Source organism: Triplophysa rosa, linkage group LG22, assembly GCF_024868665.1.
Source record: "Triplophysa rosa linkage group LG22, Trosa_1v2, whole genome shotgun sequence".
Classification (NCBI taxonomy): Eukaryota; Metazoa; Chordata; class Actinopteri; order Cypriniformes; family Nemacheilidae; genus Triplophysa; species Triplophysa rosa.
The window spans coordinates 18,230,139-18,254,956 of record NC_079911.1 but is presented as its reverse complement, the minus strand read 5'-3'; the positions used below and the strand labels follow the sequence as shown (position 1 = coordinate 18,254,956).

Below are 24,818 nucleotides of genomic sequence, written 5' to 3'. Positions count from 1 at the left end.
TGTAAATGCTCTTTCTCATTGGATCAGAGCTCAGCACGGTCAGATATGAGGGGCGGGGGGCTGGCATGCCTTCTCCCTGAAGACGAGTATTAAAGCATCACTGTGGAGGAGAGAGAGAGAGCGAGAGACACATCTTCATCTCTTCTGCTGCTGAGCGGAGAACATCTCACCATCAGGAGCGGTGAGTGACATCACATCAACGACAGCTCACATCAACTTAGAATTCCATAGAAATATTTTATTTACAGTATGACACCTCCATGTATGCTTTTCTAATAGAAAACGAAAAATATGTGCACATGGGCTTGAGTGATCTTATTGAAAGCATTTGGGCGAAGTTGAAGCTGAATTTGAGTTTGAATGTGTTTGAATGCATCATCTCATCAGTCCGTTAAAGTATCGCTAAAAGACCTTTATGTATTTCCAAAGGCTTTGATTAATTATTCAGGACGTTAAAAGAAATATTTGCAATCTCACAGACCTGTCATGATAGCATGTTCTATTATTAGACGCTGATGTGGTGGAGAACTGTAAGCACAGATGCTTCAGCATTGCAAACAGAAAGCAGATGGCAGAGAAATTTTGTTCATGCATGCTGTGCCGTTAATGTGACGGGGACACGTTCCTGTCTGCTTGTAGTTTTTCTCTTCTTTTTTTTGGGATGTGGGAAATAAATTTGTTGATGCTTTGTGAACTTCTTAATAGTGCATTTCTGATGTTTCTAAAAGAGTTGGTTATGTTGCTTGGATGCAATTTTACTAAGGATTATATTGAATTATTTGTCATCTTTTAAGAGCATTTGGACTAATTTTCTCAGCATTAAATGGGTTTGGCATCAGCACATCAGATAGTTGTGAAGCGCTCTTTTGGACACAACATCCTCAAGAGTCTAATGATGGCTGTGTTATGTAATAGAAACTTGAGTCTTTTTCTCTCTGGCTTGAGCTATTGTGTGCAAGACAAAGATCTGACGACGGCATTCAGAGGCAAATGTTTCTCAGAACACGTCTACGACGGAAAAGAACAAAGTTGCTGACTCAATGTTACGATGCTCTCGGCTTAAAAATACCTCATTCCTTTGCATATCAAAGTGTTTCTTCATGTCAGAGAAAAGAAAGTCATGCAGCCGCAGGGCAGCGCAGGCTGGAGAATAGGTCATGATTGCGTCCCGTCCAGGTTTTTATGATGTAAACCCCAGCAGTGTTTTCAGCTCGAATCTTCCTCTAATTTCTCAATGCTTGACTGGAGATCATGCAGCGGCCTGTTTGTTCTCAGCAGCGCTTCTAGAAGATCTCAAAACAAACCTTTAAACCATTTTAATTCAGTTTAGTTTGATGGGGAATCCTAAAAGGCGATAAAGAAAGTGTAAAACTCGATTATAGAGAAGTCTTCTGTGGAACACAAAAGAAGATATTTTGAGAAATGTGGTTTTGTGTTCATGCAATGGAAGTCAATTCAATCAATGATCTTCAAAATATTTTCGTTTCATACAGTTGTAAAGGTTTGGAATGACATGAGGATGAGTGAGTTGATGTAATCATTTTCTTTATCATTGTCCTAGCTCTACTATATAGAGAATATCTCCCCAATAGAATGAGTTTACTTTCCACAGGCATATGAAAATAAGAATCATCTGTTTGACAGGCCGCTGTCAGCTCCGTGTCTCCACCCTGCCAAACACTGATGGGTTTAACACTTCAGCATCCGATACTCAAAAGAAAACTCATCAAAATGGAAGTAAAGGGATAAAGTTGTTGAGGTTCTGGGTAAGCCGGTAAGCCGCTTCTTACCAGTGAAGCTCTAGATGTGTACAGTGGGTGGAGGATCTTATGTGTGCTGATGTTGTGTTAGTGTGCATCCGGTGAGAGCGTGAGATAAGTGGGTCAGATACACTGTATCAAAGCTTTTATACATGCACTTACAATGACTATCCGGTTGGCATTAAGGTTTTTCCGTTGAGTTAGATTGATCCTTTAGCAGGAGGGCTTTTTAATCATTTATACTGAGATTTTTGTTCAAATCCATTTTTACAGATCGTCAGGTCTCAAGCAATGAACACATACTCAATGTTGAGAAAACAGTGAAAAGCCGTAGGGTCCGCAGTCAGAGCATGTTGTACTGTGCAGCAAAACACCTCTGTTTCCTTTTTTCTTCATGTCAATTTGTGGAGAATTTCCCAGGGCTGATGACGGCTCTCCTGCACGCAGCCTGTGATGAATTCCAAGTGACATGGGTTTCTCTCTTGGCAGCGCACCGAGGCAGAGCTGGTAACACAGTTCTCTCAGCTACTTACTGAACATGTGCTTTTTCTGTTACGAAACACACCTGATTTATTTATGTCGACGGTGTATTCTTTTTCAAATTATTCTCAAAATAATGCAGAGAGGAGTAACGGTATAGGAAGACAATGCAGGCTAGATTCAAACCCACACCTTTCACAAGAGCACCATGACTGTATAAGGGTTTCCTGTGCTGAACATTTACTGTATAAACAGCTCTGATTTTTGTAACCTGGCAGTATTTTGGTGATGAGTGTTTGAATAGTTTGTCAATGTCTAAAACAGTAGTCCTTGTCATACCATATAGTCCATATGAGTCTATAAATACTAGAACAGTCGCCAATGGGACTTATAGATATCATGTAGTCCATATACAATAATGTATAGTCCATGTTTCTATAAATGCTAGTAGCCTGTGTGACTTATAAATACTATTTAGTCCATATAGTTACATATTGTCCATATGTTTCTATAAATACCAGAACAGTAGTTCATGTGACTTATAGATACCATTAAGTCCATGTATTATCACATATAGCCCATGTGTTTCTATAAATACCAGAACAGTAGTCCACGTGACTTATAGATACCATATAGTCCATATATAATCATATACAGTCCATATGTTTCTATAAATACTAGAACAGTAGCCCACGTGACCTATAGATACCATTAGGTCCATATACTGTATAATCACATACAGTCCATATGACTCCATATAGCCCAGAACAGTAGTCCATATGACTTATAGATACAATTAGGTCCATATATTATCACATATAGCCCATGTGTTTCTATAAATATCAGAATAGTAGTCCACGTGACTTATAGATACCATATAGTCCATATATTATCACATAATAGCCCATGTGTTTCTATAAATATCAGAATAGTAGTCCACGTGACTTATAGATACCATATAGTCCATATATAATCACATACAGTCCATATGTTTCTATAAATACTAGAACAGTCATCCATGTTACATTTAGATACAATATAGTCCGTATATAATCACATTTAGTCCGTATGGCTCCATAAAAACCAGTCCATGTTACTTATAGATACCATATAGTATACAGTACACATGGCTTATAATCATATAAAGTCCATATAACAATAAGTAACAGAACAATAGTCCTTGTGATTTATTAGATACATATAGTCCATGACAATAAATTCGAGAACAGTAGTTTATAGGACTTTATAAATAAGATAACAAAAATCCTGCAGAAGAACTCTACATGTACTGTATATGTGTCTGGACCATCATCTGGTTTTGGTCCACTAGTTCCCCTCTTATGTAATGACACTCTGGTGTGTTTGTGTAAAGAATTGAGTTATCCATTATCCACCCACTCGCTGAATAACAGCCCCAATTAATCCCAACGCCTCATTATCCCCAATCTAACCCGTCGGAAGATTTCGTACTGGAGCGAAGTGACCCACATTCATGTGTTCTCAAAAGGGTATTCAGAAAGTTGGATGTGAACATTTTCGCTTTGGAGTGGGGACAGGTGGACAGAGGGGTAGATCTGGAGATGGGGGGGTAGGAGAGAGCAGGTGTTGTTCCTAGAGGCGGATGGGGCGGTGGGGGTTGAACAAGCCCCAGGCTGTTTATAAATCACAGCATAAGAGCACTAGAGTGTACTACAGACAATAACATAAAGTACAGCGGAACAGCTGAGGATAGAGATTGCGTGTTTTTGTTGGCACGTTTAGTCAGGGGTGGAAAAGAGGCAGCTTTGCCAAATTCCAGGCGTGTTGACGGACATCTCATCTCAACAGTCTCATCTGCTTTCAGAATGCACTGATGTGGCAATTACATTTTAATATGTGAAATCCAGTTGCCAATGCCCACCAGTTCAGTTAAGGGCAGGTTCTCAATTTATTAGATATCTGCTTAGGTTTCTATGAAACTCTGGACAGGTTAATTTTGTGGGTCTGGCTATATGGTGCTTTGGGAATTTTTGCTGATGTCATTCTTGAGATTATCATTTAGTTTTGGATTCTTTTAAACGGGGCTAGGAAAATGTTTTCTCTGGCATTCGACTGTAAAGTTGTCATTTTTTTTAACTGTTCATGCAATCTATCAAACAGGGTGTAGCATGACTGTGATGTTTCTATCAGACCTGCTCAAAGATTCCATGGCTGTTATGTGTCTGTCTGGATTTTATGACTCAGTATTATTGAATTTGGTTTAGCCATTAATGCAATAATGCAATCAATGTCCCGGGACAGAAAATGACATTTAGGGCACATTGATGTACTGCCCCCAATGACTGCCCCGTCCAGAAAGACTCTCAATCTATTATAGTCTGTACAAAAGCTTTTTCTCCAGCATACTGTATATATATATATATAATGTGAATTTTGCTTGTCATGTATTCTGGTTAAGCTGCAGAGCAAAGCACCCTTCACTGCCTTCTGTTTGTATATTGGCAGAAATGCGTCTCTCTGCCTGCATTTGATTTATGTGAACTTAGCTTCTGTCCAATCAGAATTTCAGGCAAGCATTTAAATGTGAGTGAAACGCTGCTGTTTGTGCCCACCTCAGCATCTTGGTATTCATCTCAGCAGTGTTTTCAGCACAGCCAATCTAAACGCATTTGATTTTTGATGAGCAGGATGTTTGAAGATCAGAAACATCCATGTGTACTGAGCACAATCACCAGTGCTGTTCGCTACCTAACAAACTGCTGATTATTTTTATTTCCAACACAAGATTTCTCTTTTTTTTCTTCGTATTTCGAATGCATCCTTTGTGCTTGAATGAGCGCATACACTCGAGCCGTCCTGGACTCCACAAATGATCTCAGCGTGATTTGAGAATGTTCCAAAGAACATATTGTGTGCTCCAATGCAAGCAAGAGTGACCTAAATATAGCGCAGAATTTTAATAATTAATTGACATTTTATGTCAAAACAATTTTCACAATGTTAAAACTTTATTGGATGTTTCTTAACCCCGGATTTTTTAAGTGGACGTTTATGGATAGCATATTTTCTCATTCAGTGGTCATTGGCAGGCGTGGCAGAAAGTTAATTTTGGAGGCTGATAAGAGTGTGATGTCATTTCTGATGGTCTCCATTCCCTCCTCCTCTCGTCTTCTTTCCTGCCGCAGATGGCAATCAGGCATGTCTATTTTCACCCCCTCTCCGTCTTTCTCTTTTTCATTCTGTCTCTCTCTGTTACTTCTCTCTCCCTCTTTCTGTCTCTTTCGATTTCTTTGGTACCTCTCTTTTTAATGAGATTCAAGATTCAGAAAGCTTTATTGGCATGTTCAAAAGAGTCTTTACATTGCCAAAGTATAGAAACATTAAATATACAGTAAATATATTTATAAACATCCATGCCAAAAATGCTAAAGTATATAAGAATCGTTGTATACATCTAAATAAACAGTCAAATAAAAGTGCTAATGAAAACCTAGACAAAAATAGACAGATAAAATATGCAGGCCTATCTTTTTCTTTTTCTCTCTCTGTCTCTCCATGTCTTTCTCCCTGTCTCTCTCTGTCCTCGACATTTTCAATCAATGGTTTGAACGGTGGGGAAGAAAGTAAATTTGTCCAACGTGCTGGAAAGAGCGGCGCATTGACTCATTAATGATATGACATGCTGTAATGTCAAAAGCCACAGAACAGATTTCACCTTCACTAAAGATAAAGCACTAAACAGTTATATCGTAATAGCTCTACCTTTAAGAATAATTCCTGACTGATGCCTATGTGCTGTACGGTTTTTCTTTAAGTCCCCTCTGTGGGCTATTGCGATTGAGTAATAATATGGACAGATGGGGCCGCTGGGGGTTTTAACACGTCGGTCGTATATATTTAAGCTTCAGTGCATGCGTGTTTGTCTGTGGGCTGGACGTAATTGACTGTTGTGGCATTGTGTTGTAGGACAGCCTGCGAGATGTACAGCAGGCAGATGGAATCCACTGCTGGATCCGAGCAGCTGACAGATGAAGAGAAGGAAATGATCAACAACGTGCTGGCAAGAGCCAAGATGATGGAGGCCATGGAACAGGAGAGGATTGGGTGAGACCTTGCCCTGGATGGAAACATTAATTGTGTTCGGTTTCCATAGAAACGAGACGACACAACTGAAACCACTTTAACGTCTAGATTGTCTATTCTAGACACCAAGATTAAATGGGGAGGTGTGGAGAGTTTTAGAAGAGATCCCCACCACGGTTGAAACTGCGAAATGCTGGGATGTGTCAACTGCTGGTTGGGTAAAAAATAGACAAACCCAATCGCTTGTTTATATAAACCAAGAACATGATCCATATTTGACCCAACTGAAGGCTGAAACAAACCAACACAGGATTATTTTAACACAATGCTTGAACCAATCGTGAGTTAAAACAACCTAGCATTTTATAAAGAGCAGATTCAACCGTTGTGGAAATGATACAACCCAGCATTACACATATGTGTGCTTAGATTTTCCAGTATACCAAAGTCTGAGTTTAAAAGAAAAACATCAATTGTGTAACTCTCCTTCAACCATTGACTAATTGGTCTATTGTTATATCTCATAAAGCCTTTTGCTTCAAAGCAAACATGACAACACAATTACACTTTCCCTCTGGGCTTGTGGGATCTATAACATTCCATTAGAGCACGCAGGACTGGACTGAGATCAGAAGCAAAAGCAATACCAACCAACACCTGAGTCCACCGTCAGACGGACAAAAGCATTGAATCACAGTTTCCTTTCACTGCAGAACGTTCCACAGAGAAACTCGGTCCAAGCACATCTGTCTAAATGATTGAGAAGACTATTTAAGTGTATTTAAGGTTTTCACAACCCAAGACTCAGCCGTGGAACGTGCTGGAAGAAATGAAAAGTGCTAACTAGACAAGATCCCTCTGCCTTCTTTCTCAACTCTCTCCTCTAAAATCAGCACTTTGTTAAACGCTTTAACATCGCAGTTCTTTACATCAATACATTTCGAGCAGGATTTAAGCGCTCGCAGGAGGGGCGGCAGTTTACTGACGTCCTAGTTTGTCTTCTTTCGTCCCACAGGCGTCTGGTAAATCGCCTGGACAGCATGAAACGGACGGCCTGCGGTGACGGTTACTCTCGTTGTTTGCTCTGCGGACAGCAGTTTGGCCTGGCGGGCATCAGCGCTGTCGTTTGCGCCGACTGCAAAAAGGTATACTGGCGTCCGTCCACCCTGGAAGACTTCTGCAATTATCTAATGCACGTCATCCACCAGTGATTTGTCCAAAAATAACCAAGTATGAGTGAGGAGCGTGCACTTGTCTTTATGTCTTGACCATTACCCAGCCACGTGCACGTCAATCAGTCTACGTGATTGACAAAAATGACACAGTGGAAGAGCATACAGCCGTAGATCAGTTCTATGGCTTTATGGTCTTTTGTGATGTAGACAGATAGATCAATAGATACTGTATTGACCCCGGAGGGGAAATGTAGTGCGCGAGCTGTTTTCAGCAGTGATGGAGGTCCAGAGAAGGTTAATGTCTTCTGTGTGTGAATACACCTGCGCTGCCTCCTGAGGCTTTTTGTGTTTCACCCCCACAGAACATGTGCACTAAGTGTGGCGTTCAAAGCATCAGCCGTTCCAGTCCAATGTGGCTGTGCAAGATCTGCTGTGAGCACAAAGAGGTGAGACATGTTTGCATGCTTGAAATGAACAGATGTAGATGTCATCCTTAAACTCTGCATATGCACAGTTAAGAGTTTCCGTACGGTCTCCACATATTTACAGATATTTAGGAATGTTTTTAAAAATTATGATATGTGCATGTAGAATTGTTTATGCCCATTTGTGCGTATGCAGCATTCATGCATCAGGCCGCCTCAAGACTATACTGTAAATATTTTTCTTTAAAAAAAATGTAATACAATCAAATTACAAAGTCATTTTAATTTTGGCTAGTGGTGAGTTGCTGTAAGTTAAAAAATTTTGATGAAACTGCTTAAATTGTTTCAATGTGTTGAAGTCATAAAACAAAACAATTTTTTTTTAAATTACTTGTAAAGCCAATTTGATCATACTTAAATATTTAAAGTTTACAAAAATGAAAATTCTGTCATCATTTACTCACCCTCAGATTGTTTTAAACCTATACACATTTCTTTGTTGTGCTGAACACAAGGGAAGATAACTGGAAGAATATCAATAACCAAACAGATCTCATCCCCTATTGACTCCCATAGAATTTATTTTCCCTACTATGGCAGTAAATGGGGGATGAGGTCTGTTTAGTTACTGACGTTCTTTCAAATGTCTTCCTTTGTGTTTGGCACAACAAAGAAATGTATACAGGTTTGAAACAATCTGCGGGTAAGTAAATGATGAGAGAATGTTCATTTTGGGTGAACTATTCCTTTAAGGAGGCAAAAAATATTTGACAGTGTACTTTTATGGTCCTTTTCATATATAGAGAGCTTCGTGAAATGTGCTTTATTTGCACAAAAATAACATCATAAGTGAGATTTACCCAAATACTCTAAAGAATAAAAAAGTGCAGTCTAATGTCTTTATCTCGGCAATATAAACAGATAAAGATAGTTCAGCACCTTTGACTGTGATAAGATGACTCACCCGTTGATGATATAAGTCACGGTCAGTCAATGTTGTCAAATGGAGTCAGTAGCAGCAGAAGATGCGACTCTCCGTAATGAAACCCGATGGTGAAGCCTGAATCCTATTTCAGTTTAATCTGTTAATTTTATTTTATAATAACAGGACAGGACTGAGTTCAGTTGATCTAGGTGGCTGAGATGAAATTCACAGGTGGTGTAAAAGAAACATAAACTTATGTAACAAAACATCATTTTTGCAATTACCAACCGTACACAATCCATCATATTTATAAGTCTCTGAATCTGAACCCAGGCTAACGCTGTTGCGTAGCCTATATTTTATTGCTCAAAATTCAATATGCTGTAAAGATGGTTTTCCAATTTTGTACCTTTGTAGTGAAAGTTGTGTATCAGATTACTTGGAGCTTGGAAAGTGGAATAGCAAAGACAAAGCAGAATAAAAAGAAAGAAAAGAACGGAAAAGATGATTCTTAAAATTAAATTTACCATTTCCCTTTAGGCTACAGCCCACTGTATTTGAGGTCAAATTAGTTTAGCTGATTCCTACAAATACACTCAAACCAGCAGGAGTTCAAGAGTTTGTGAAACAGTGAAACAGTGCACAAATGTCTGTCATTAGTGGTGAATTACAGTAAATGAATGGACTGACTGTAAACTGAACTTGACTAATGAATATGTATTGTTCCTCTAAGATGCTGAAGCGGTCTGGTGCCTGGTTTTTCAAGGGTCTACCACAGCAGGTTTTACCCGCCCCTTTACCCATCTCAAAGAAAGAGCTCAGTACCACCAACACGCAGGCTTCTTCAAATCCATCAACCAATCAGGAGTTATCTATACCTTCACACTCACAGAAAAATGGAGGTAAATGTAATTTGTGCAATGTTGTGCAAGACGTTAACGTCATTGTAAGGAATGAACTGAAAATAATTACAGCTGCGGTTTTCAACTCAATATGATCAAACTAACAAAAGTTAACACACTTACCCATTTAATTAAATCTGAGAAAATTATTTACAGTATTTTCAATTTCCTATTGTTTGAAATATTTAACAACTATATTTATTACTAATTCTAAAAGAAGAAGAGACGGTATACAGCAGTGGTTCTCAACAGGGGGACCGTGGCCCAAAAGGGGACCCCCGTTGACTTCCGAGGGGGCCTCAAGATTACTAATATTTTAAAATTAGACTAAATGAGCATTGAAATACATTAAAAAATCAAGATATTTATTATTATTTGGCCATTTTTATAATAAATAACAAAATGTCCAATTAAATTCAAGCTTCAAAATATTCTTTTAGGTAGAAATTTTGAGTTTATGTGAGTGGGAAGGGGCCTTGGACTCAAAAAGGTTAAGAACCCCTACTGTGTAAACAGTACACTAATATTTCATTCTGAGTTTATATTCTATGACTTCAAAATTGCTTCGTGTTAAAATCTTCCTGGTTAGGATTTCTGAGCACTGTTCGGTTCTTAATGTATTCACACTGGGCACTGAAAATGTATTCTAATGTTTTCATAAGTTCCACTTCAAAGCATCTGATATATTTTCATTCTGAAACATCTTTGCATTTCAGAAAGCATGCAGATTACAGAGAGAGGGCTGCAGATATCTGGTCAGTGTCCTGCGGTACATTTCAATAACCCTTCATATCACTCAGAGGAAATGAGGCTTACGATTGCAGTATCATTTTCCCATTTTCTTCGTGCTCAGCAGAAACGATGCCCCCTGTGCGGGAGGAGCGTTCCGTCATAACCCAAAGAGCCCAAGAAGAAGCACGACAGTCTCTGAGCAGGAGCGCGATTCAGACCGGAGCTGTGGAAGGACAAACTTACTCACCTGTGGTGAAGAGAGAAGTACAGGTTCTGAGTTCCAGACAGCCGGCGTCAACCTTTTCCACCGCTCCCAACCAACAAGGTAATATATCTGTGTCTCGTGCTTTGTGCGGTTGTGCTGAAAGTCAATAATGAATACGCATTAGGGATATTACAAAATTGTATGAGTGCTTTAATATGTTGTGGCACTGTTGTTAAAGATCTGGTCTTAAAATGTTGTAAGTTTGAATCCCGCAGTGTTTTGATCGTGCCCTTCATCAAGGTTTTTAACCCCGGGTTGCTCTAGAGGGAATACCATTATTAAAGACATTACATTACAGTACAGTACTATAAAACTGTCCACTTTTAAGAATTTATGATGCTTAGCACATTGATTCCTTCCTCACTCTGGAGTATAAAAGCATCACAGATTTTGTCGAATAAGTGCATGTGTCAAACTCAGTAGGAATTCCAGATCCAGCGAGTCGACCGGAGGCCAGGGCACCACCTGCTATGCAGACCGACGCACGTTCGCCCGCTGCCAGCAGCGTCGCCGCTTCACGCCAGCCACCACCCCCCACTGCAGAGGATGAGGAGGACGCCAACAGCTACGACTCCGACGACGCCAGTAAGATGCTAATTTGCACTGACATATGGACATGTTTGCACCCTATGGGAACCACAGTGAACAAAACGATTCACAGTACATCTTGTGCATCATAGAATTGATCAGCATGGGCTGATTTAAGATTTATATCCGTGCGTTTTCATTCATCTTTGGTATCACAAAGGGAGGGAAATGTTTTCGAGTCGCTTGTCATGCTTTTGATACGATGTTGTCGACTTTTCAGCCACTCTGGGCATGTTAGAGTTCAGTTTGCTTTACGAGGAGGAGAAAAACGAACTGCAATGCAATATAATCAAAGCCAAGGTATTGTCTTTCTATCCACTGGACAAACGGTCATAATGACATCTATTTTTACAATGACAACTGTATCCGGTTACATGCACATGTATGTTCACCATCAAAATGATTCTGTCTTTTGTTGGTGAAGGGTCTCAAGCCTATGGACTCGAATGGTCTGGCTGATCCTTACGTTAAATTGCACTTGCTTCCAGGTGCCAGCAAGGTATAATCTTTTGACTTCATGATAATGTTAGATGTCACTGATCAATTGCATCTAAAAGCAAAGTGTGTTGTGCATGTACAAGTAGTACACTTGTGACGGACATTTAATCTTTTTTGCCCATCTCTCAGTCTAACAAGCTTCGAACAAAGACGCTCCATAACACTTTGAATCCTCTGTGGAACGAGACTCTTGTTTATCACGGCATCACTAATGAAGACATGCAGAAAAAGACACTCAGGTAAAAGCGCTTTTGTATTTATTTAATGCCCTCAAGTTGCATTTTAGAAATAACATAATGCTTAAATGTTTATATTCCTGTGACCGAGTGTGTCATGACGGGGTCATCGGTATGAGGAACGAACTCATTGTTACGTCTTACATTTCATGTGGTTAGAACTCAGAGGTTCTTAATTAAAGCCGTGACATTTCCCAGAGAGAAAGGGGTCGGTATTCACATTGTTCCCTGGCAGGCTCTCTGTCAGCGATGAGGACAAGTTTGGCCATAATGAGTTTATCGGCGAGACGCGGGTGGTGTTGAAAAAACTGAAGCTGAACCAGAAGAAGACCTTCAATGTGTGTCTCGAGAGAGTGGTTCCGGTAAGCTGAAGAGGACAGTAAACACTTTTAAGAAGAGTGTACTGTAATGGGTTTACATTGTAGTAAATTACACAAGTTCAGCACCTGTCTTCTGGTATGCAGGTGAGACGTACAGCTGCGGCAGGAGCATCTCGTGGCATGGCACTTTATGAGGAGGAGGTACGAATTACACATGACTAAGACAAGAAAGCATTATTGTACTTGGAGATTCAGAGAAGTTCTGTGTTTCTATGATAAGAAAGGTTGTAGGTTCAAATCCAAAAGGGTCTGAACCATGAACTTTTGCCAGTTGGAATGTATGTAAATCGATATTTAAGACGCTTGTGTTACAGGAATAATTCACCTTCTAAATGAAAAGTCTGTCATCATTTACTCACCCTGTTGTCGTTTTTAACCTGTGTGATTTTCTTTCTTCTGCAAAACACAAAAGAAGATATTTTGAAAAACGTCGGTAACCAAAAACCGTTGGTCCCCATTGGCAGCATTTTTCCAAATATCTTCTTTTGAGTTCTGCAGAAGAAAGAAAGTCATACAGGTTTGAAATGACAAGAGGGCGTGTAAATAATGACATAATTTTCAATTTAAAGGTGAACTATTCCTTTAAAAAGTTCAGCCAAATGATTTATCAGACGAGTTAACTATTCTGTGTTTATTTTAGTTAAAGGATGATGAAGAAGCACAGGAGAGGGGCCGTATCCTGGTTTCTCTCACCTACAATACCCAGCACAGTCGTCTCATTGTGGGTGTGGTCCGATGTGCTCATCTGGCAGCAATGGACTCCAATGGCTATTCTGATCCCTTCGTGAAGATGTGAGTCTAAATAGCGCAAAAAACGGTCTGTATTACACAAATCTAACATTCTCCTGAAAAAAAAACACTTCTCAAAATGCGTCCTAATAGAAATGCATTTCTCTGTAAGATTTGTGGGATGTTATCTAAACAGTTCTTTTCTCTGAGACTCTCTCATTAGATGTATTTAAAGATGACACATGTGCTGTGTGTTCTTGTGTTTCTGTACTCGTGCTGTTTTGCAGCTGTCTGAAGCCTGACATGGGGAAAAAAGCAAAGTTTAAGACTCAGATCAAGAAGAAAACTCTCAACCCAGAGTTTAATGAGGTACTCTTTCATTCTAACCCGTCTCTGTGAATACCAAATGCAATGAGCCCCTTGACATGCTCGACACTGATGCAGCACCATGACAATGCCTTAATACTACAAAAGAAAACTTTAATAACAAAATAGAGCTGTCATTTTTTCTGTTTAATTTAGTTGAAGCGTTGTTTTTGTGATCGCAGGAGTTCAGCTATGATGTCAAGCACAGTGAACTGGCGAAAAAGACTTTGGATGTCTCAGTCTGGGATTATGACATGGGAAAATCGAATGATTTCATAGGTGTGATATAATAAATGATTATAAATTAATATGTAAAAAATACACCTTTATACACCATTAAACTGCGACTTCATGTGTTTCGTTCACACAGGTGGATGCCAGCTCGGTATCACGGCTAAAGGCGAGTGTTTGAAGCACTGGTATGAGTGTCTGAAGAACAAGGACAAGAAGATTGAACGCTGGCATGTTCTGTTACATCAAAACAACACTGAGGCTGATGACTAAGGCGTAATATCTCCAGAAATCTCCTTTTCCTAGAGCACACAATCCTATCAAAACCCTTATCTCACTTCTATGTATGACTAGTGGTGTTACTTTTTTCATTCATTCAGAAGAAAAGCTTTATGTTCCGACTTCCCGAAACCCTGCGATGAGCTATTTTGATTATATAGTGTTCCAACCAAGAATAACCTCTAAAGACTTTATACTTTAGTGGAAAAATATGTATAAAAATTGTATGATATTTATCGGTCAGTAAATTGCCTTAAAGAACAAGTACACGTCATGTTAAAAAGTCATTAAACCCCGCAACAAAATACAAGGACAGTGAAAAAAAGTATATTCATACAAAACATATTGCTAGTTCGTTAAGTAAAATGTAGCTATTGTACAATTTGGCATTAGGAATGCTGTCCTTAACTACATACAGTATGTATGTTTTATTTGTTTATTTTTATGTTTCTTCTGTGTCACATACGGAAAAGAAAAACTGCGGATTTTTGAGTTTTAAAAGTAATACTTTGAATTTATGTGTAAATGGCAAGTTGTCTTTTATCAACATCGCATCAATTGCACACGGAAATGTTCTGTTGTTATGTGCATGGAATTCATGTTCTCTGATTATGTATTATGGTCAATATGTTTCAAATTATTTTTGCATCCGAAATATGTTAACATGTATGAATACAGGCTTGTTAAATGCCCAATAAAGTTGTCAATAAGTTATTGCTTAAAGATGTAGTGCCTGTGAACTGCAAGAATTTTCTCAAGCTGTCTGGAATCTGGCACAAAGTTCAGAGGGCTGGTACGAGGTGACATGTGGAGCGGGGTTGGGGTTTGTGTTGTGTCTGATGTTAGGTGTTTGTCAAGGTCGTGTGTTTTTTTAATTATTCACAAAACTCTGACCTTCGAGCAGTGAGGACAGATTCATACGTAACTGGGCAAGACTACGATCACTTCTTTTAACTGTACAGAGATTTCAGGTTCCTTCATGCGCCAAAATAAACTGTAAAATCACTGACACACATATCTCCACACTAATTAAAGTCCAAAGTGGCCATATCGATTATTCCAAACTGAGCAAACAGCCAGTGTATGTATTCCTTCTGAGAACATTTTTACATAACTGTTGAATTAAATTCTTCCTCTCCAATAGATGTTTTTTTTATCAGGCGACAGTTAGAATTGCGTTTACCATGAAAAGACCACCAATTACAGCTTGATGGTTAACTTATTAGGACGGCAGCCAGTAGTGACATGGGAAAAACTTTGTGCTAATCATGCGAGATTTGCACCAATCAGGAATCAGACGGACACGCAACAAAGTCAAGCGACCTTTGCATCCTCACACTGCAGTCTCTTGCTGCTACATTAATGCAATCAGTCATTTTATACTTTATGTGTCACTACATCATCATTTATTTATTATAGAGGAACTAGCTCTTCTTAATGTTCTCAACATCTTCATTTTATGACCATCAAGCGTAATATAAACACAGAAAGACGTGGGGAGTAACGCTGACCTAGTCGCATCTAGTTTTGGATCGGATGTTTCTTTCTCCTCCCACGTGGAATTTGAATCTTTTTGTCACGTTGTACAGAACGCTTTTGTCATGGGTAATACGATATTAAATGTTTATAGCTGTGGGCATTGTTGACACTGATAAAAATGATAGGGATCAGCAAATACGATAATACTCATGTGACTGCAGGATAACACGGTGGGTTTACGATCTAATTTACATGGTTTTATGTGTGTGTACACATCGAAGCTTCCAAGTCTGCCAAAGACACACCCCCTTGTATTATATCAGCACATCTGGCTTCTGATGTGGCCACGAGTCCACGCCACAGGGGAAATATACCGGGGAGTATAAATAAAGAGAGTTTGAGTGGCTCTCGCTGCCATATGAGGGGTTAAAAACCCTGTTGCACATACTGGCTACCAAGTAAAATTCTTGCACTGCTGCAGAATTCCTGTAAAATAACTCCTTTGGTCATTGCTGGAAACTCACTTTAAAGATATTGAATCAAATTATTTAAAACAATGAAAAGCAATCACCTTCTCCAGGGAGTTCTGTACATTTCCATGTTGTTTCTTGATGGCTCCAGTGCTGGGCATTTGAAAACTTTAAACCCCAAAAATAGCACTTTCTGCTTCTGGACTAGATCCATATCAGATGGCCAAACGCGTTATGTATTTCTCCAAAAGACTCAGACATCTCTTCTTCTGTATGACAGCATCTGGAACAAAAACAACAGCCTTTTCAGTTGCATAACAAGCAATCAACGATCTGCTATTAAGAGTTACGTGTCCAGGTGTTGGGATTTAAGAAGCAGCTCTTTTTCAGAGAGCCCTGATGTACGCTTTAACATCAGACAACTGGTTAAACCTGATGGCCCTTGTCAGACTGCACATATTTTAATGGGAATTTCAGAATCTGTACATAAGGCCAGAGACCTGAGGAGTGTTGACCCTGATGGATCTGTGCAACAGGACAACGGAAAGAGTTCAGATCTGAAGCTTCGTCGCTCAAAGCGAGCATGGATGATTCCAGGAACTGTATGGTGTGGCTCTGGAAATCAGGCATCTAACTTTTCAGACCTGGGTATGTACAGTATGTAAGGGTATTGTCCATCAATTAATGTTAAGTTTAATTATATCATATTATCATATTCTAACATACAGCCAACATTATTTAATTGGAATTTAAACCGAATAAATACAAAAATACTAGGATCGAAAAAACCCAAGCAAATTATTTTCACTCAATTTTTTCTCTTGCTTTCTAATACAATTGTCTAAACATCCTTGAAACAAGAAATATTTACGTAAGATAGAATGAGAAGAGATAAGAAAAATCTAATTCTAAAGGAAAAATAATATTATTTTTCTTACTCCGGTAGCAAACAGCTTTTTATTGTCTTAAGAAAAAAAACATCACAAAATTTATTTTAATAAAATTTCAATTTTGCTTCTTAAGTAGGCCTAAATATTTTATTTTAAGGGTGTTAAGATAATTGACTAATATTATATAAAACATACGGTATATACAACTTGGTTCTTCTTGCAGGTGTGTTTGAAAAAACCGATAAATGTTGCAGAGAACACGACCACTGTAAGGAGACTATTGCATCTTTTTCATTTGACCATGGAGTCTTCAACACAAACATATTCACTTTATCTCACTGCGACTGTGATAACAGGTACACTTCATATCATTCAAGTGTCGCTTTACTGTCAGGACTTTCTCCTAGCATTGCACATTCATTCAATAGCATCCTGTAGTATAACATGAGAAATGTTTAATATGGTTAAAGCTTTAGTCCAGCTTCTTGCATTACCCAGAGCTCGAGAAGATAAGCTGCAGTATCATTTCTCTCTGATATCAATTCAGGTTCCGCCATTGTCTCTTGGGGGTTAATAATACTGTGTCCAACATTGTGGGCTACGGCTACTTCAACCTGCTGAAGATGCGCTGCTTTGAGTTCTCGGATAGGATGCAGTGTGCAAGAAGAACATGGTGGGGCAGGTATGTATTAGTTTCATTTATTTTAGCTTTTAACAGATGCAATACACATAAATCTTTCTCAAGCTATTTAAGTGTGAAGTCTTTTCATAACAATCTGCATATAGGCTTTACAATAAATACAGATTATAAATTATTTTTGTGGGATTCAACCAAACAAGGCTAAAACCACTTTGAGGATACATTGAACTCTGCAAATTGATCTTTTTAAAACTGGACACTGTATTTTGATTTGCACATAATTTCTGCAGGACAGGACGTTGTTTACACAGTTACAGGACCATTTTTCCCTCTTCTCATTGGCAGGTGCATATTTTCTAAACTCACACAATATGCGGTGATCAAAGGTCCAACAAACTACACCGACGCATTCCCTGAAACAGACGAATATATTCTGGAAATGAGCTTTCGTCAGACGATCACGCTCGATGACAATCAGGTCACCAAAAACTCTGAAGCATCCTTGTCCATACAAGCCAATGATTCCAGGAGCAACAGTGAAGCGCCGAGTCCGGTTTCTGCATTACCAGAGCCATCTGTTACAACACTGTGGTCCCGGAAATCGGAACCTTCCATATTACCAACAGACACACCAAAGACAACACTTCCCCAGTATACATGGGACAGACTGCAAAAAGGTGAATTACACATATATTTATAACAAATATCTGTTGTAAATCATTTAGGATTCAAATCTTGTAAAAGCTTCATATCTCTGGCAACAGGCAAGTTTGAGGTATGTGACAGCTATAGAGACCTGGATTCATGCCATCTACAGATCCCTGCTTTACAGGAGAAATTTGGTCTACGAAACCCCGACGTCAGAACCATGTATCACTGCAATTGTACAGAAAGGTGACTGCATACGTTGTGTTTCTAAACAATCAATTGAATTCTTCATTAGACATATAAAGCACTAGTCATCTTATGCAAACTATAGCACTCTTCGTCAAACAAATATATGTTTCATTCACAGGCTCGCCCAAAAAATCTTCAATATGGATGAGGTTGGTCCTGTGCATTTTTTGTTAATGGACTTTGTGTCACAATCCTGCTTTATCCTCCCTCAGTCTGAGAACTGTGCGGAAAGAACTAGGTTGGTATGGTATGGACGTAATGGTTAAGACTAAGTGCTAAGTTAGCATTTTACCAAACGATTTCTGTCTCTCTCCCGCGTAGTTGCTCTGACTCTCAAGCAGAAGCGCCAGTTATCCAGCACTGGAGGAAAGGCGTGACGCAAGTGCGACATCTAGTGGACTTCAATCGCAACTTCAAAAGGATGAACCTCAAACGCTCCAAGAGAAAAGACTCCGCAGTCAAATTACGCAAGAAATGCCTCAGGATGCACACAAAACTACACAGAACTCGAGTTACTGAACAACAACTTTTTTAAATACCATATACAATATACAATATAAAACTTATAGAATTTAATAACAATAAATGTGGGGAGAACAAGGGAACTATATTATTGGTATTAATAATAATGTACTGTATTTTGAAACAGACTGCAACAAAAGGCAGTATATAACGTTAAATGCCCTAAAAGTAATAGAGGAATTAACGTTACTATAATTACTTGGAGAAAGACTCAAATGAGAAAGATAAATTTAATTCAAGAAATGAGAACATTTGTTGTGTAAATAAAAACAAACTTGTTTTAGCCAGTTGCGTCAAGATGTATGTCGTATCTTAAACATTTCAAAGCCAATTTATTTTATTTTATAAGTAACGTTATCGTTACAATTGCTCTCATCATCGCAGTCATAAGTTCCACGAGCAACGGTGGTAATGTCTGTCATTCGTGTAAACTTTTAGAGATAAACTAGACATTTACTTAAATCCAAGCTTCAGATGAAAAATACTGACCATTTTCATACCTCAAAATGCATTTTCCGAAAGAAATCTCCTGAGGTGAAATATTCCCTGTTCTCCTCAGGCGTCGCAGGCACACACGCGCGCATGCGCGAAGTTAATGTCATCGCTCGTGAATACGTTTTGAGTTTTTAGCTCTTCCACAGTGTGCACTGCATAAAAACGTGAATTAAATATGTAAAGTAATTTTTTACATTTTTTGTAATTTGTATATAGCAAGTAAATATATTTTTAAATAATAAAATACTTTTTAACCATTGTTTCTGCGTTTCCCTTCCTTTGTGTTGACAATATTGTTATATCTTGTTGATAATATCTTTAAAAAACAACCATGCTGTATCCATGATGTAAATTGTTTTTGGAGATATGCTATGACGAAGCACCTTTGGGTACCATACCATACATAAATCGCTGGAAGAAATGAGAATACAAAAGTTTACAATGGTAACAACACTTTATCCAGTAGCCTTTTATTGTCTTAGTAAATAAACAAATAACGGATTCAAAGCTTTTTCAAGAAAATGAATTTGTTGCGCTTTTACAATAGTAACACCAAGTAGGCGGAAACCATGGTTACTATGGTGACAGCGGCACGGTTTTGCAATAGAATTAAATAGCTACTCCTTTGCGAATATAATTTGAGAGTATGGTTTTCTGAATAGATTAATACCTATGTTCTCGCAATTAAATTTTTTTTGTTAAATGGCATATCAAATGTCAAGTCACTGAAGTGCATATAGCGGCGGTTCGGTCACAGCAACGAGTCACAGTAACTTAGGTAATTCAACTCCTGTCTGATGTCACGAATAGTAACCGAAGGCCTGAAGTACTGAAACCGTCAGAACCGCCTCAACCGGGAGGAGAGAGAGGGAGAAATCCTGTAAGAGAAAAGCGGATTTGACAACATGGCGAACTTTCCTCTGGAATAACTTTCCTGAAGAGCTGCCCGAGCGTTTGTTTAAGAAGGTTTCTCAACGTCAGTGGAATAACGTTATCTAAAACTGAAGTCAGTTCGGTTGAAGGAATGAATCGTTTTCTCGTGGATTCGGGACGTGTGAAGTATGATGGGATGAAAGTTTGAAACAGTTGTTGGATACTTAAAGCACAGGACAGGATGGAGAAAGAAGGAACGAGAAGAGAAAAGGTAAATAAACAGCAAACGGTGGGAACTGTGAGGCTTTATAGTGTTTCCATGCACATTGTTACAATGTAAACCTGTGGTTAATGGTGCTGTATGCTGGAGTTCCTGTGTGCGTGCTACAGTAAAGTCACAATATACATTTAAAAAATGAAGTTAAGTTTGTTTTCGTGCACGTTTTCAGTTTTCAGGCATGGTTTGCATTGAGTTTTGGACTTGTTTCTGCACTCCTTTGCAGTGAAGAGGGTTGTGTAACTGTATATTGTAATGAAGTGTGTCATTATTGATGTTAATGAGATCAGTCACATTGTGGGTTTATGAGCACACTGTCAGTATTTCATTAGATGGTGAATCTGTCAGGGGTTAAACTTTTGCATTTAACACTTTCATTTTACCTTACATTATGATGTTTTATCACAGTCAGACCCTTATCGAGATCAAATGTTGAAGTCAGCCAATATTCATGACAGGACACTTTATGAAAATTTGTGGGTCATTTTGGGGATGCTGAACTCTTTGCTGTAGGTTTAAACTCTTTAAGAAAATTCTTTTGCTGATTTTATTCAAGCTGTTGTTGTTTTTCATCATTGTTTGCTATTTGTTGTGATGTTCAGAGCTTTTGCCTAACAATGTTTGTTTATTGTCGCTGCATGGTATTTTGGTTTGTGTGGTAATTTATCTAGGTCCATGTGAGACTGTAGCGATTGCGTTTTTCTAGTCTTGATGACAATCATTTATTGAATTAACAAGACATTTTGCATTAAGTGGACCACTTCAAATTGGATAAACAAAGTTTTGTAACTGAGGGCAAAATATTCTTTGTTTATTATTACATGGCAATACTGTTTGACTGGATGAAGTTAATCAGTCAATAGCATAATTAAAGTTTTTCTTTATTTTTCTTCATTTTTCTACAATAGTTTCAGGGTTTTATTGCAGTGATTATTTTCTAATGTAAGTAAAGGAACACCCTGTGCCAGACTTTTACAGTAGGGTAGTTCCCACATAGCAGGTGCTACCTACAACCAGGCAGAATTCTGTCAAAAGTTGCATCACGCTGTCATCCAGGAAACATCTACTGTGGTCGTTCCCAACAGATAACATTGTGGTGTTGTCAGGCGAGCAGATGTTGGGGTGCACCTGTGTTTTCTCTGAAATCAGACTGGAAGAATGCAGAGAGCTCTCGGTCTGATGGAGGTCGAGGGGATGGTGTTGAGGGACAGCACAGGCAGACTTCTGGAGTCTGGAGTTTTGGACCAGAACAAATCACATGGTGGACTAAATTGTGCCATGCCGTGTGCTGTGTTTATTTGTATATGCTGTCTGCATTTTTTATTATGCATTATGCATTAGATATTGTTTGGTTAAAGAGTTGTCTATACTTGTAAGAAAGAGATATATCCTTCTTTTGTTATCCTTCTGCATGCTGACAGCTAATTTGGTTAGCATTGGCAAAATGTTGCACTGTAGTTTCATTCATTCGACGCTCAACCTTTAATTGTCAAAAAGTACGGCTGCTCGATTATGACAAAAATCATAATCACGATTATTTTGGCCAATATTGAGATCACGATCATTTAACACAATTAACTCGATTATTTTGTTTCTGTAATTGTTGATTACGATTAATTTTCGACTAATTGCACAGCCCTACAATAAAGGAAATGGAAAGCATTGATTGCTTGCTTTTAAAAGTTGATCAAATCAAACCTAGTCTGCTTCCTCAAAAACACAACACATGCTAGTGAATGTTTGACTGTACTGCACATTTGTAACCGGTGTTATGAGGGCCTGTCTTTAGATGTGCGTGAGATGTTCACATGTTCGTAAATAGACAGAGGAGAAAATCTGAAGACAGCTGTTCAGCAGACAGATAATGTAAAGTTGAGCCGTGGCCCTGCGGGTGTTCGTGAGCGGGCATTGGCCGTCTGATGCCTGCCAGAAGAGAAGCTTGTTTTCATTTTCCCAGGAATGTGACTCAGCCCCCTGACCTGCTCAAGATGGAGGGGTTGGAACAGGAACGGGCAGACAGAAGTTAAGGCAGTGAGACACGGGATCAGCATTGTTTATTGTGGAAAAGGGATTTTTAATTGGGTGGGTGAACCTCTCAAAAACATGTCCAGGTTGTCACCCCCGAATGAAAAAGAAATAATTGGAATACATTTATTTTTGCTTAATGGATATAAAACTGCCTCATTGATTTGAAAATAATATAACATCTTTGCTGTACAGTATATGACTGTATAACTATGTTCCAAATGTTAATGTTGGCATGACACATGTGAGCTCCAGACAGGTTGAGAGGTCTTGTTTATGCGTTGGAGAGATATTCAGGAGTTTTTGAACCGACCCTGTGCTGCTTATAATAGTAAGCACGCACAATTCGGTGTATTTTCACAATGCTTTTAAATGGGTGTTTAACAAATCAAGCAACATATTTGTAATGGAAACAATAAAGCATTGTCCTCAGGTATTCAGTGGTATAAGTTTGTTAGAGGTCAGATTGAGTTTATTTGATGTCAGGACAGCTAAACGTCTTCAGAGAAGATGTCTGGGTCATTTTGACTCCTGTACTATTTTTGCTATAATGAAGCTTATTTTTGTAGACTGTATGGATATATTGTATTTTTTAATATTCTTTGAGGTCATTGCTGGACCATTGAGCAGCGCTATCTTGTGCTTTCCAAGCTAAAGTGTTTTTTAAACTGTTAAGATCAGAATGAGGTGTTGAGTCCATGAGGAACATAAAATATTGACCGTACTGGACGGTGACCAGCATGAGATCAGATTTGGTTATGTCCTCATGTTCTTCGGTCATTTGGACTAGAGAATAATCAATCAAATCGCTCTCCTCTCTACACCCAAATGGAATTAGTTCATATCCAGAGAGACTGGGAGGTTGACTAGATTTAGCGTGGCGATTTTATGTGTGTGGTCGGTTTACAGATGTTATTTTGGGACTGGGAGTTTTACATGTGTGCCGTTTGTTACATGTGTGTGTGTGTGTGTGTGTGTGTGTGGTGATGAATATTGTGAGGTCTTCTTCTCTATGTTGTCTCAGCTGAGGATGATGTTGAGCACCAGCTCCATCTCTGCACTCTTCTCAGAATTACCTTCACCGAGGCTCTCATTATCTGCCCATGTCCAGTTGTCCACTGAAGCCAACACAAATACCGCACACACTGTTATCTGTGTCTAGCCTTGAATGGGTGGGGTGTCAGACTTTCCTGAACGTCCATAACAGTTGGACATCTTCAAACCTGGCAACCAAGCAACAACAATCCTTGTGGAAAATGAATTGATTGGGAAAATGATAATCGCAATTATTTTGCTCTAAATTTCAATCGCGGTTAATAAACACGATTATTTTGTCAGTACAGAACTTTTGTTTTCAATTTCACTTCAGCATGTTTATTAGGCCTATACTTAACAGCCAATGAATATGTTATAATCTGCTGCTATTGAACTTCTTCAACACCGTATATCAAAGCACGCAATCAATCATCTAGACACTCCACCACAAACATTAACATTTTTTGACCTTCAGAATGAAACCTTATAAATCCATTTTTGATTTCTTTTTTTTCTTTTTTATAAATCATTACTATTGGTCACCCTTCATGCTTGTCTGTGGGTTTTGAAAAAAGTATTAAAATAGTTGATGAAAAAATGTTTTTTATTTCCTGTAAAGTCAAGTGGCAAGCTTTGCAATGATTTTATGACCTTATCGGGAGTTTTGTGCTCTTATCAATTTAAAAAAATATTTATAATTGATAAGTAAAAATAGATTTTGCTGTACTTGGCAACATGCTGATGTCAGATGTGTTATTGTAGGTGTAAGTTACTTCTCTCTCTGGATATGTATTCTTCTTGCTTTTATTCTTTAATTTTTTTATTCTTTTTTTATTTCTTTCTTCATGCTTGATGATATAAATTCCTATAAAATTATACTTATTTTGCCATTAGCTTCTCTGTCATTTTGGGTTTTCTGCATGCTTTTGCTCTTTACCTTTTGCACTCCAGTTTCCCTCCTCTGACGTGAGTATTTCTGACTCTCACTCTGTTTCAGCTCTCTGGAAGTAATTACCCTACTGTGCTATCCCAGAATTCCTGTAGAAGAGTGGAGGGTGTGGCTTGTGTGTGAGATTACAGGAGAGAGAAGAGTCTGAAGTTTCTCTCTCCCTCTCCCTCTCCCTCTCCCTCTCCCTCTCCCTCTCCCTCTCCCTCTCCCTCTCCCTCTCCCTCTCTCCCCCC

At 38.7% G+C, this 24,818-nt stretch overlaps 3 protein-coding genes and 1 long non-coding RNA gene across 8 annotated transcripts in view; 3 read left to right on the top strand and 1 right to left on the bottom strand.

The window, feature by feature from the left end:
- Window positions 1-51: 51 nt before the first annotated feature.
- On the top strand, window positions 52-14,750 carry rph3aa (rabphilin 3A homolog (mouse), a). 4 transcript variants are annotated; one of them, XM_057320871.1, is made up of 17 exons: window positions 52-181; window positions 6,186-6,323; window positions 7,318-7,447; window positions 7,840-7,923; window positions 9,561-9,729; window positions 10,446-10,484; window positions 10,583-10,786; window positions 11,150-11,311; window positions 11,535-11,614; window positions 11,739-11,813; window positions 11,942-12,051; window positions 12,284-12,410; window positions 12,513-12,569; window positions 13,069-13,220; window positions 13,445-13,526; window positions 13,706-13,802; window positions 13,894-14,750. In XM_057320871.1, exons 2-17 carry the CDS (start codon window positions 6,199-6,201, stop codon window positions 14,025-14,027), a joined length of 1,827 nt encoding a protein of 608 aa, XP_057176854.1. In that variant the 5' UTR covers window positions 52-181; window positions 6,186-6,198; the 3' UTR covers window positions 14,028-14,750. The 4 variants fall into 4 exon arrangements, with proteins under 4 accessions (XP_057176854.1, XP_057176853.1, XP_057176851.1 ...); XM_057320870.1 differs by having other exon boundaries at window positions 53-181; window positions 10,586-10,786; window positions 11,147-11,311; XM_057320868.1 differs by having other exon boundaries at window positions 53-181; window positions 11,147-11,311.
- LOC130545938 (uncharacterized) lies at window positions 10,715-19,499 on the bottom strand. Of its 2 annotated transcripts, none has more exons than XR_008961736.1 (3): window positions 19,432-19,499; window positions 16,084-16,265; window positions 10,715-10,822 (listed from the first exon to the last, which is right to left on the bottom strand). It is a non-coding gene; the product is annotated as an uncharacterized LOC130545938 (long non-coding RNA). The 2 variants fall into 2 exon arrangements; XR_008961737.1 differs by having other exon boundaries at window positions 19,421-19,485.
- On the top strand, window positions 16,090-19,006 carry pla2g3 (phospholipase A2 group III). The gene is made up of 7 exons (XM_057320874.1): window positions 16,090-16,630; window positions 17,096-17,228; window positions 17,420-17,554; window positions 17,858-18,189; window positions 18,277-18,406; window positions 18,528-18,647; window positions 18,731-19,006. The coding sequence occupies exons 1-7, from the start codon at window positions 16,111-16,113 to the stop codon at window positions 18,942-18,944; spliced, it is 1,584 nt and encodes a 527-aa protein (XP_057176857.1). The 5' UTR covers window positions 16,090-16,110; the 3' UTR covers window positions 18,945-19,006.
- Window positions 19,500-20,298: 799 nt separating the features above from the next.
- The window catches only part of ttc28 (tetratricopeptide repeat domain 28), a 189,142-nt gene continuing 184,622 nt past the window's right edge, over window positions 20,299-24,818 (top strand). Inside the window, exon 1 of the mRNA XM_057320454.1 lies at window positions 20,299-20,570. Within this exon, the coding sequence (XP_057176437.1) occupies window positions 20,541-20,570 (30 nt within the window). The 5' untranslated portion in view covers window positions 20,299-20,540. The remainder of the gene's footprint in view (window positions 20,571-24,818) is intronic.